This window comes from Rhinopithecus roxellana, chromosome 1 (assembly GCF_007565055.1).
Source record: "Rhinopithecus roxellana isolate Shanxi Qingling chromosome 1, ASM756505v1, whole genome shotgun sequence".
Taxonomy (NCBI): Eukaryota; Metazoa; Chordata; class Mammalia; order Primates; family Cercopithecidae; genus Rhinopithecus; species Rhinopithecus roxellana.
This window is the reverse complement of record NC_044549.1, coordinates 73,239,139-73,252,259: the sequence shown is the minus strand read 5'-3', so window position 1 is coordinate 73,252,259 and position 13,121 is coordinate 73,239,139. Positions and strand designations below refer to the sequence as shown.

General features: G+C 46.9%; 1 protein-coding gene across 18 annotated transcripts in view; it reads left to right on the top strand.

Annotated features, from left to right (window-relative positions):
• Positions 1-537: 537 nt before the first annotated feature.
• The window catches only part of MAGI1 (membrane associated guanylate kinase, WW and PDZ domain containing 1), a 677,305-nt gene continuing 664,721 nt past the window's right edge, over positions 538-13,121 (top strand). For all 18 annotated transcript variants that reach the window (XM_030923822.1, XM_030923713.1, XM_030923639.1 and 15 more), the window contains exon 1: positions 538-1,481. In XM_030923822.1, the coding sequence (XP_030779682.1) occupies positions 1,169-1,481 (313 nt within the window). In that variant the 5' untranslated portion in view covers positions 538-1,168. The remainder of the gene's footprint in view (positions 1,482-13,121) is intronic.

Below are 13,121 nucleotides of genomic sequence, written 5' to 3'. Positions count from 1 at the left end.
CCCCCGGGTCGCAGAGACCCTGGCAGACCCCGCGCCAGGACCCGAACCCGCGAGCGCAGGACAGGCGGGGAGGCGGCGAGCGCCCCGGGGAGGGTCTCAGGGGTTTCAGTGGGACCTGCGGCAGGGCACGGCGAACCAGCTGGGCTGGGTGACCGACAGCCTGGCCAGCCACTGGCCGAGGGCGGTTAGGAGGCTTAGGGCCGGCGCGAGTGCGTGCGCGTGTGCGTGAGTGTGAGCGCCAGGGTGAGTGTGGCAGCCTCCCCAACCCCCACCTGTTTGAAATGTTTTTCAAATGCCAAAGCCACATTGCCCGGGTTTCAAAAGTTGCAAACAGTTGGAGTAAAACACGTGCGCGGCCCCCCAGTCCCAAAGGAATCCGCGGAGTCCAGGGCACTGAAAGAAAAGGAGGGAGGAGAGGGGTTCAGGAAGGTTTGGGGGGAGTTGGCTTCTCCTGGCAGGTCGGTTTTAGGACCCATCGGGAAGCACGTTGGAATCTCTCCCTTTGGGGAGGAGGGGAGGGGTGGGCCGGCCGGCTGGCGACCGCGGGGCGCATGCGCGCGCGTCTCCTGTCGCCGGCCGCTGCGCTCCGCGGCGCGGAATAGAATGAACTGTAACAAAACAACCCGAGCCTTTGTATCTGCTTAAAGGGGCCGCGGGCACTTACCTCTCGTCCCGCTCCCCCCCAGCCCCGCCACCGCGTCTTCAGGGCTCCCGGCAACTGGCTGGAAGGGCTTCCTTCACCCTCAGGAACAGCCCGCCCGCGAGGAGAGGCGGGCTGGGCGGGAGGCAAAGAGGAGGCACCGCATTTGTAAAAGGCAAGAGAGAAAGGAAGGAAGGAAAAAAAAATAACCCGAGCGGCGCAGAGTGGACTCTGGTCCGGGAGAGCACGGGCGGGCGCTGGAACGTGGACCCAGAGGCACCGGAATGCAAACAAAGCTCGCGGGCGCCTGTGCGGGGCTCGCGGGGAAGCCCAGAAAGTTTGTTTTATGATGGCTTGAGTGCGCGAGCGTGTGCAGGGGAGCGAGGCTGCCAAGTTTCTCTCTCCTGTTTTGTGATTTGGGGAGAGATGTTTCTCCCATGAACCAGCGGAGGCTTGGGGGCTCGTGCTGTGGGGGGCACCTGTCTCTCGTTTTATTTTATTTTTTTTGGAGGAGGGGTGTAACTCATCATGTCCAAAGTGATCCAGAAGAAGAACCACTGGACTAGCAGGGTTCACGAATGCACCGTGAAGCGGGGACCCCAGGGCGAGTTGGGGGTGACGGTGCTGGGAGGCGCGGAGCACGGGGAGTTTCCGTACGTCGGAGCGGTGGCGGCGGCCGAGGCAGCGGGGCTTCCCCGCGGTGGCGAGGGCCCGAGGCTGGGCGAAGGGGAGCTGCTTCTGGAGGTGCAGGGGGTCCGGGTGTCCGGCTTGCCCCGCTATGACGTGCTGGGGGTCATCGACAGCTGCAAGGAGGCCGTCACCTTCAAAGCCGTCAGACAAGGTAAGACGGGGCGCGCCTTTGGGGGGCGCCCCGAGAAAAGGAGGGCGGTCTGTGGGCTGCCCCTCATTCTCGATTTCCCGCTTCCCTCCTCCGAGCACAGTGGAGAGAAGTTGAGGCCGTGCGCCTTGTGGTGGCGGTGAAATACACAAAGTTGTTGCGAGGTTGTGTGGTTGTCTGCCCACCTGCGTTTTGAAGAGGGGGCTGGGTTTGCGCAAGGTAGCTAGGGGACGTTTCCCAGGCCTGGCTGGCCAACCTGTTATCTCCGCCACCAAGTGCAGTGCAGTCTCGCCTGCACCCGAGGGAGAGTTGGGGAACTGAGTCAGGGACATGGTGGACGCTGTCCTGGCTCCTTGGGGGAGGGATGCAGCTGGCGTTCTTTGGCCACGACTCAAAGTATACAGAAAGAGAGGGTCTGTAGTTTATTGGACCTCCCCCATCAGAAAATCTCCTTCACCTCGCGACCCCTCCAGGTGAGCTAGGACACGACTGCCTGGCTGTTCCCGAGTCCGCCGCCAAAAGAGCCTGCATTCACCCCTCAGCGAGATGACGCAAGTGTCTCCACCGTGTGGCCCAGCCATAGACTTGGGAGGGGGAGAGGGGGAGGGGGTGTTTGCTCTTAGCTCGAATCGGGTCCAAGTTTACCCTGCCACCACCACCATCATCGTCATTATTGATGATGAAAATGAAGGTAGTATTCATTGTTGGCTTACTACATGCCGGGCTCTGTGTAAAATACTTTACTTGCGCTATCTCACTCCGATACACAACAGTTCTATGAACGAGTTGTTCTTATATACCCCATATTAGAGATAAGGAAACTGGGATTGACATTGGTTAAGTGACTTGCGCAAGGTCACACAGTTGCCAAAACCGAGGGTTTGAGCTCTTGTTGCAGAGCCTTAAGTACGGAGGAGGAAGGAATGGGGGGATGACCCTACAGGATTGGAGGGGCTGATTCCTGAGGAGGGAGTGGAAGCAAATTCCTCTCTCAAAAATCTGTAGAGGCCTTTTAAAAGATGCATTTGGTGGCTGCTGGTGATGTAGGTCCCTTACATCTCACTTTGGTACCGACAAGTGACTGTCCCCATGTCAACCCAATGGAGAACAACTGAGGTCCTTAAAGGGCTCCCTTGTGCAGTCAGGTGCCATGACGCAGGTTCTCCCTAGTGAAAGCACCAAAGGAGGTAGTGAAGTTGAACGTGGTGAAAAGTTCCCATGTGTTTCCATAAGGACAGGCAGCAGCTGGAGGAATGTGTCAAAGGAAGGGCTGGGCTGAGCTGGTCCTCTCTTGGAAACAGGCGTGTTTCAGATGAAATGGAGGAGGGGTCAGGGGGACTAGCCTGGCCTTTTAGCAGCTTTGGGAGCTGAGGAGCTGACACTTAGCTATGGAAAGCTCCTTGCATTTATGACTTCATTCTCTACCTGGATACCTCCTCCAAGAAGCCCTCCAGAATCCTGCTAGGATGAACAAATTCTTCCTCCTTTTGGTTCCTTTAATGTCTATCTTGTGGTTTTTCACTTACTGTGAACTCAGAGTTAGGTCCTCATTTCCATACAAGGTAGTGAGCTCATTAAAGGGAGAGATTGTGCCTCATTCCTGGCATATCTCTCCAGGTTTTGCTTGAGGTTCAAAACCTTTCCTGGCCTGACAATGTGTCTTCCTCACACTGGCTTTCCTGTGGGTATTGCATAACCTAACACATGGAAAGTGCACCCAACAGTGCCTGTACATAGTAAGTGCTCCATAAAGATTAGCTATTTATGCTTGAATTGATTTTGAGCAGCTATTTATTTCTGAAACTAGTTTTTAGTGCCAGGAACCTGGATAATTATGACTTGACAGATCTGTAGAGAAAATACTGTGTGAAGGCATATGATGGGAGCAGCTGCAGGTCTCAGTTGAGGATCATTTTGGAGAAAGGGTGGAGGAAGGACAGGCAAGGGTACCTGCCCAACTACTGGGATGTCTCAGAGTGTCTAACGGGTCCTGAATAGGGGCTGGTTTGCAGTGTTTGCAGTGTGCAAGATGCTGCCTGGGCTTGTGTCTCTTCCTTCCACTACTTGCCAAATATCTGGGAGGTGATGTCCCAGGGCTCTCATCATGGAGTTTAAGAAGGCTTGGTGAGATAATCAAGTGGGTTTGGAATCACACACCTCTGAGTTCAAAGGAAACTGTAGTGTCTTGAAGTGTTAGCTCTCTTCACCCTGTGTGCACAAATTGTTCATGGCAGGGGTGAGTGTGTGTGTATGTGTGTGTGTGTATGTTTGTGTGTGTGTGTGTGTGTATGTATGTATGTATGTGAATCTACTTGTAATGGGATAGAAATATACTGACTGGGAAACCTGAATGGCCTGGAATTCATTACAATCTGAAAGTGACTATTTCATGTAATAATTACACAGGCACAGTTGGATCTTCTGACGTCTTCATTACCAGTAAAGATGGCCCTAGAAACCATTTCACCAGTTTTCTGCTCCCTCTTCCATGTTGAGAATATGATTTACACTGTATGATAGAATTGCTCTTAATGTGTCTTCATTACTATGGCTTTTAAAATCATATCAAGTAGGCTCATATTTGGTATATGGTAAAGAAAAATACTACTTTTGTGTTGTTTGCATCCCAAGTTAGCCATTCCCAGGGACGCAGGTCACTCTGGATACTGTCTACATGGTGGGAGAAAATTCTGCTGTTTCTACTTCATGGCAGTTCTCTGGAAAGATACATGGACCAAAACTGTCTGCAGCAGGACTGGATTGTGCAGGAATCAAACTCAGTGGTTCTGCCAGGTTGGAGTTGGTTCATTTTAAATGGAGAAGGCAGTCCTTTGTCATAAAATGCCTTTACAAAGTTATATATAATTATGTGTATTCAGGTATCGTTTACCTATAGTAAAATGCTTATCTTAGATATATAATTTGATGAGTTTTAAGAAATGTATGCCCTCAGGTTAATCACTCAAATCAAGATAGAGAACATTTTCATTACCCCAGAAATTTTTCTCATGTTCCTGTCCATTTAATTTCCCCCTCCTCCTGCACCATAGATTTACCATAGAATAGTTTTGTCTTAAACTTCATAAAAATGAACTAATGCAGTATATACTCTTTTGTGTTTGGCTTTTGTTATTCAACAAAATATTTTGGAGGTTTCATGTTGTTGCATGTATAGTTCATTTGGTTTTTTTTTTTATTGTTTAGTAGTATTCCATTGTATACACATACCAGTTTGTCCTTTTGCTTGTTATGGACATTTGGAGTATTTACCATTTTTTACTATTATGAATAAAGCAGTTATTAATGTTTTAGTTGCTCTACATCTTTGCCAATCTTTGATTTTGTTTGTCTTTTGAATTTTAGTGGTTCTAGTGTATGCTTGGGAAAAGTGATACAGGATATAGGATGTCACTAGTATTTATTAAGATCTTGCCTTAGAATATAACAGGCGCTTTGCTAAGCTGATGCTTTGTGGGCATTCTCTTTTTCAATCCTTACAACTGGACTCAGATGTTAGAATCTGAGGTTCAGAGAATTTGGATAACTTTTCCAGGGGTAGTGGCAGAAGCAGAGCTGCAATTCAGCTGTGTCTGATTCCAAAGCCTGTGTTCCCAATTCCTGGGACAGTAGGTCTCCAAGTGAGGTCCTCAGACCAGTGGCATTAGTATTACCTGGGAACTGGGTAAAAATCCAGATTCTTGGGCCTCACCTTAGTTCTACCAATTCAGAACCTTTGTGGGGGATAGGGTTGGGATTGGGTGGGATAACATCCATGGGGTGTTTTAATAAACCCTCAAGGGATTCTGATGCTCACTCAGTTTAAGAACTACTGCACTAGGGTATAGACCAAAATTGAGAAGATGACATCAGATGACGCACGTGACCTGGGTTCTAGAATAAGCTCTGCCAGTCACATTCTTAGAGCCTAAATTATGCCAAAAATAAGTGGGTGCGCCTCTTCAGGTTATTTGTGCTCATGAAATCCTGTGTTTCCATGAATCACCCAGACTCTAAAGGTTTAAAATGGTATGATTGTAGTTTCCCAAAGTGGTGTATTACCGGTCATGCTTACATATTTTTGCAGGTGAATTTTGTGGGTTTTCAAATTACCCAGGAACTATAACTATCCCTCTACTTTTTTTGTGTGTGTGGCAGTATGGAGATAATAAAAGAGATACAATTTAAAAGCCAAATCAAACTACCACCAGACCCTTCCCCTCACTGTATTGAGGGAAATTGTGATCACATATTGTTGAATATAGTTCTTTGTGTGGTTTTTTGTTTTGGTGTTGTTTTGATTCATTGGAATTTATGACAATAACTCTCATTTTAAAACACAGGGCCTTGTCTTTCAGAGTTTGGTTTCTCATGAGTCTCTGGGCTTTTTTCTTTCTCCTCAGTGACCTCCTTCTGGTGTGCTGCTAAATGCTTAACAACCAGTTCTGGTAGTGGGTAGACCCTGATTTATAGCATAGCTGGAGTTGGGAAGAGACGCATATACTTGCCATTCCCAAGTCAATGTGAGCGGGCCCCCGCACACCACTGACCACATATAAGGTAGTGCCCTTGCGGTGGCTCACCTGTAATTCCAGCACCTTGGGAGGCCAAGGTGGGTGGATCACTTGAGCTCAGTAGTTTAAGACCAGCCTGGGCAACATGGCGAAGTCTCTACCAAAAAATACATAAACTAGCTGGGCGTGGTGGCGAACTTCTGTAGTCCCAGCTACTCGGGAGGCAGAGTGGGAGAATCGCTTGAGATCTGGAGGCAGAGGTTGCAGTGAGCCAAGATCGTACCACTGCACTCCAGCCTGGGTGACAGAGTGAGACCTCCATCTCACACACACATACAAAAGATAGCTCCCTGAGTAAAGTGCCATTCCCTCACACTGTTTGGTACCTTCATAACCTCGACACCATCTCATATTATCTTCTTTTTTTTTTTTTTTTTGAGATGGAGTTTCCCTCTGTCGCCCAGGCTGGGCTGCATGCAGTGATGCGATCTCCGCTAACTGCAACCTTCACCTCCCTGGTTCAAGCAATTCTGGTGCCTCAGCCTCCTGAGTAGCTGGGATTATAGGCACGTACCACCATGCCTGGCTAATTTTTTGTATTTTAGTGCGGACGGGGTTTGGCCATGTTGCCCAGGCTGGTCTCTTGAGCTCAGGCAATCCGCCAACCTTGGCCTCCCAAAGTGTTAGGATTACAGGTGTAAGCCACCGCACCCGGCTCTGTTTCTTCTTTATTGTCTGTTTCTCCTCCCATTAGAATAGAAGTTCCATGAAAACAAGAAGCTTATCTCTCTTGTTCACCACTGTATTTCTCAGTGCCTAAAAAAAGACCCAGCAAATAATAGGTGCTCACTAAAATTGGTTGGATGCGTGAATGATTATTCCATTGTTTTAGAAGGTAAGTGCAACTAGGCCACTTGCAACATCTTTCCTCCCTTTCTCTCGATTTGTCTTTTACTTCTTGTTTAGGATCCAGAGGTCTTCACTTTCTCATCACCAGATCTTCCAGTTAGCTGGCTTTCTGTGTCTGATAATTTATACTGGGCTATAAATGACTGACAAGGATTAATGAATCCTATTCAAGTCTTTCTGCCTGTTTAATCTAACCGAAGTTTAACAAGTGAGCCTCTAAACGTGAAATTTCAGATGTTCAGCAGGCAGGATGATGAGGATTTTTTTTGTTGTTGATGTGGGACCTGTGTCATCATCCCTAAAAATTACTCTTTCCCGCCGTTTTCTTGCAGCGTTGTCCCTGTGTACTATTTTTTTTTTTTTTTGGCTAATAGCAAATCAGATCTTTGCTGCAGAACACAATCCAATTTTAGCCCTCTCACTCTTAAATTGTACTTTGTGTTTATGTCTTTTTTTTTTAACTTAAACTTTCAAAAATCAATCTGTTTTTGTTCTTGGTGCCAAAAGAGCACTCTTGGAGGGATATTTTTAGGTTACACTGTGGAACACTGCACAGCTTTTACAAAAAATGAAGCAAGGACAGACAACCCAACTTGTCCATTGTTTCCAGTGGGCACCCCTTGCCATTGGCTGTGTTATTTAAAAATAGATTAACTTGACCTTCTGTGGCGATGGCATACAGTTGGCTCGCTGTGTTTCTTGGCATTCGTTACCCAGCTGGTTTTAGATGGCAGAACTGATGATATCCACCAAGGGGAATTAAGTGGTTTATAAGAGAAAACATTCTGACATCTCCTTACCATAAGGGTTTACGTGAAGGATGTTGCTTTGTAAACGAGGGTTATTTAATGCAAAACACCACTCTCAGTGTTAGTGGCCCTTTCCTTGAGTTTGTGTATACATGTAACAGGATATACTGATTTTGTGTACACTGAGAATAAAGGCTGTCAAATTCATTAAGGGCTGACATTCACATCCAAAAAAAGTAGGTTACTGCATGCCTGCCTGTGTTTTTGCAGCTCATATGTGAGATCTGTAACCTTGAAAAATCCCTAGTACACACTGGTACATTGCTAGACTGCACCCCTGTGGAGGTCGGCATCGATATAGTATTTCTTATGAACTCATTTTGTTGCTTCCACGGATGTCAAGGATTGGCCTATCATATTGACTCTGCTTTCTAGTAAAGTGTCCTATGGAGGGTCTAATGTGTTCTGGATGTCAACTTTTCTGAAGGCATGTAGCAAAATTAGAAAATGTAATTTGGGGCCGGGCGCGGTGGCTCAAGCCTGTAATCCCAGCACTTTGGGAGGCCGAGACGGGCGGATCACGAGGTCAGGAGATCGAGACCATCCTGGCTAACACGGTGAAAACCCCGTCTCTACTAAAAAAATACAAAAACTAGCCGGGCGAGGTGGCGGGCGCCTGTAGTCCCAGCTACTCCGGGGGCTGAGGCAGGAGAATGGCGGGAACCCGGGAGGCGGAGCTTGCAGTGAGCTGAGATCCGGCCACTGCACTCCAGCCTGGACGACAGAGCGAGACTCCGTCTCAAAAAAAAAAAAAAAAAGAAAAAAAGAAAATGTAATTTGGACAGTGTCTTTTTATTATTAAATAGTAATCTTCTCTTTTTATGGCTTAGTAATTACATAATGGAATAATCCATTATTTATCCTTTCTGTAGTCTCTGTATCCGAGTGAAAGCCGAAGTCCTTATAGTGACTTCCAAGGGCGCCCGTGACCTGCCCTATGGATTTTACTTCTCTCTGTCTGTCCTGTGTGCTAGTGCCCACCTAATCATCTTACAGGCTTGCTATCTCTTGAGCTTCAAGTCTTTCTCAAATGTCACCTGCCCAGTGAGGCCTCTTGTGAGCACATTATTGAAAACCATACCTCCACTGCCACGTGTCATTCCCTGTTCCCCTTCTTTCAGCTTTGTTTTACTCCATAGTATGTAGATCACTTCACCATAAGTAAATTTCTTATTTTACCTTCTTCTCTAGAATCTAAGCTGTGAGACGGCAGGAATGTTGTCTTGTTCTCCCATGGTAGTCCTAGTTTTCTCTCCTGAGGTCTGTTACCTCTGAAAATGTAAATATATAGAAGTGTCTGAAAATTTAGGTGATTCATGATGGATCACATTAAAGTTGGTAAGAATTTAACATTTACAGTCAATGACTGGGGCTAAAATAGAGCTTAGCTGATTGATCCAGGAATATTCTTAAAGACGGTGAACATTGGCCGGGCGCGGTGGCTCAAGCCTGTAATCCCAGCACTTTGGGAGGCCGAGACGGGCGGATCACGAGGTCAGGAAATCGAGACCATCCTGGCTAATACGGTGAAACCCTGTCTCTACTTAAAAATACAAAAAAAACTAGCCGGGCGACGAGGCGCGCGGCTGTAGTCCCAGCTACTCGGGAGGCTGAGGCAGGAGAATGGCGTAAACCCGGGAGGCGGAGCTTGCAGTGAGCTGAGATCTGGCCACTGCACTCCAGCCTGGGTGACAGAGCGAGACTCTGTCTCAAAAAAAAAAAAAAAAAAAAAAAAGACGGTGAACATTGCTGGCCTGCTTCAGTTGGTCTTAATATTATGGGTTTATAAGCAAGAACATGTGGGTCCTTGGTCTCTTGTCAAGAAGGGGAGGGAATAGTCCAATTTTAGGTTTCCCTGCGTGGAAGAGGTCCTTGACTTTAAAATTAGTTGAGTGCCCTGATTTTCAGAGGTTACTTTGATTTGGGAAATGACGGTAACAAGGGTTACCAGGTGGTTGATGCAAACAGGAGAGCTGAGGCTACTAGAGTCACCATGATGATCTTGTCGAGTTGGGGACAGGTCTGTGCACAGCATCCCTTACTTAGCCAAGTCATTGTCCCCAGTCCACTTGCAGTCCTGTGTGCCCCCCACCAACATGAATCCCTAGCAGCCGACTCTAGATCAGGATTTGAATGCACAGGGCTTATCTGGGAGGTGCTCCCAGGAAGCTCCAGTAGGGGAAGGAAGAAGTGAGACCAGTGAGTCAAGGAGGCCAATGGAGGTGCTTTAAAGAGCAGGTCAGCACTGTGTGTCTAAGGCAGCCCCATGCTGAGTATGTCAGGGAACTTTGCAGACTCTCTTACCTCTAAACAGACTGAGAGGTTCTTCTGGCTGTGTGTATAGACTTTTTCTGTTACCATCTCCAGTGTCATGAGAATGAGTTACATAAGAGAAGTACATTCTCATGGCTAAGGTATCAACCCCGTTACTGCGGACAGAGGCATTTGTGTGTCCCTTTAATGGGCCACAGTTATGCTTCTTACAATAAGGCTAATCTTTTAGTCCATTATGAGACAAGACTCGAGGCTCTCTTTATGGACAGGGACATGATGGTGCAATTAAAAGGCGATCATGCCCTGATTGTAAGCCATGTTTCAAAATTACTGCTGTATATAGTGTCAACAGGACCATAGTACCGCTCATAAAATGATCCACAAATAGCAATTTACTGATGTGTCATGGAGTCAGATTTTGGACACAAGATTGGCTTGGGTGAAGAGGCAGACTTTACACTTTACTAGCTGGGTGTTCTGGGGCAAGATACTGAACCTCTTTGAGCCAGGTTTCCCCCTCTGAAAATGGGGATAATAATGATATCTACTTTCTAGGGTTGATGGAAAAGTAGAAAGTAAACCATATGACACAGGGCTTGGCACATAGTGAGTGCTCAATAAATGTTGGCTTCTGTAATTGTTTGAATGTTCCCCATTTGAAAGCTCTTAGGAGAGAAGAAAGACTCTCTTGAGAGATGGAGATAGCAGTGCACAGTTCTCTGGAGAGCTTTTCAAGTCTAGAAAAAAAAGCAACACTCTTTTTTTCTGCTTGATTCAGATGCTGTCTTTTTGAAAGGCTGAGACTGGATTAGTTCAGACAAGTAGGAAGGAAGCCTCTGGACCTCACGGAGGTTTGAGTTGCCTGAGCTTCTCCCACATTGTCCCTGTTGATGAATTGCTTTTAATGATTGTCCACAGGTTGCAGGTTGTGGTAGTGTGGAGGGAGGGCGAGTTCTTGGGTGTTCCAGGCAGGCTTTTTCCATCTACGATGATTCTTGAGAATGGGACTCTGTGGTCCTCTCATCTTCCTGGTACGACATCTGGGCTCCTACATCAGGAATGGCTGGGCAAGCAGTGGAGCTTAGTGGTCATAAGGGTTTGGAGTCAGACCGCCCGGGTTCAAATCCAGGCCCTCCCACTTCCCCGCTGAGAGACCAGGGACAGGTTAGCCTCCCAGAACATCAGTTCTCCCAGTTGAAAATGAGACTGTTACCTGTGTCATAAGGTGGTTGTAAGGATTAAATGAGATAATGTGTGTAAAACTTGTAGTATCCTGCGTGGCTCTTAAGTGGTGCTCATTGAAATGCCTACCTACTAGCAGCTGTGATCTTTTCTTTTCTTGATCTCAGCTCACTGCAATACCCACCTCCTGGGCTCAAGTGATCCTCCTACATCAGCCTCCTGAGTGGCTGGGACTACAGGCGTGCAGCCACCACACCTGGCTATTTGTTTGTCTGTTTGTATAGATGGGGTTTCACTACATTGCTCAGGCTGGTCTCGAGCTCCTGGGCTCTAGCGATCTGCGTGCATTGGCCTCCCAAAGTGCTGGGATTACAGGCGTGAGCCATCGTGCCTGACCAGCTGTGATATTTTCAGCTGAGAAATGGAAGTATGTCAGTGAGTGCCTCTGAATCAGTGGTTCTCAGCTGGGGGCAAGTTTGCGCCCCAGGGGACCTTTGGCAACATCTGGAGCTATTTTTGGTTGTCACAATTAAGGAGAGGCTTGGTTCTGGCATCTAGGGAGGGACGCTCTCTAGGGACGCTGCTGAACACCCCACAATGTACACAACAGCCCCACAAGGGAGAATTTTCCAACTCAAAATGTCAGTAAGGCTGAGGTTGAGAAAGCCCCTCTATAGGCATGACTTCATGCTTGATTCTGGGAATCTGAGTTAGGAGGAATACGCTAGTAATTGTAACTATTATTTATTGTTCCTCTGATATATCACTTAAACCCAGCTTAAGGGTTTACCTGGGTAGATGCGCTTATTCTCATTTCATCTGTAAGAAAATTAGCTTGAGAGGTCAGGTTCTCCTGGTTCCCTGACTGCTGACCTAGGTGAGATTCAAACTCAGGTCAACCTGATTCCAATAATCTTACTCTAGGTTTCCACGTTAGAAATGTCTTGACAGCAGGGGCATGGTGGTTCACGCCTGTAGTCCCAGCTACTAGGGAGGGAGGCTGCGGTGGGAGGATTGCTTAAGCCAAGGAGTTTGAGGCTGCAGTGAGCTATGATGGCACCACTGCACTCCACCCTGGGTGACAGAGAAAGACCCTCTCTTTTTTTTAAAAAAAGAAGATTAAAAGAAAAAAAGAAAAAAGAAAGAAATGTGTCTACCCCATAGCCTGGAGCCCGCATGTCAATGTAGAGACACCGGTCTTAGGCTGGACATTTTGCTGCCAGAGAGACAGTACAACATGTCTGGTGACCCCACAGAAAATAGTCTTACAAATGAAAAATGGGTTCCCAAAGTGTTTCCTGCCAAAAAACAGTGTGTTGCTCTGTATTTCCAAGCAATTCTGCTTAATTGCCGCCATCTCCTGTTCTCTCTGATCAGCCTCACCAACGCTGTCCTTTCTTTCCTCCCGTGTGCCCTCTCTCTATCCTCCATGCACTTCATTATTTCAAAGACTCACAATGGTGCCTTGTAACTATAGTTTTACCCAACTGTCTCCCATACTAGATTATGTGTTTCTTGAAGGCAACATCCTTGTTTTATGGATCTTTGTAATCTCTGCCCTCCGTGGGTACTCAGGAATATCTGTTGAATTGAATTCTTTTTGAGGGTAATGAGTAGGCAAAATTAAAAAAAAAATTGTCTAAGATCTTGTTGGCTTGAAAATCCGTGTCTTATTTTTAAGGCATATTAAATATACTTAGCCATATGTCTGACTTTTCCGTGATGATTTAAGATGGTTGTCTGCCAGTTGTTGTAGCATTTTGAACTATAGAGAAAAATATTGAATTAATTATGTTGAAGGTCTTAGAGGGCCTTTATTCTGGCCAGATGTGTGCATCTGCTTGCGCCTGTTGCTTATGTAATGTGGCCGTGGAAGGTACCACCCTGGCCTGGTTTAAATAGTATTTTACCACCTGGATTCTTGGCCAAGCGTTCGAATTTACATCTGATAGGGAGAG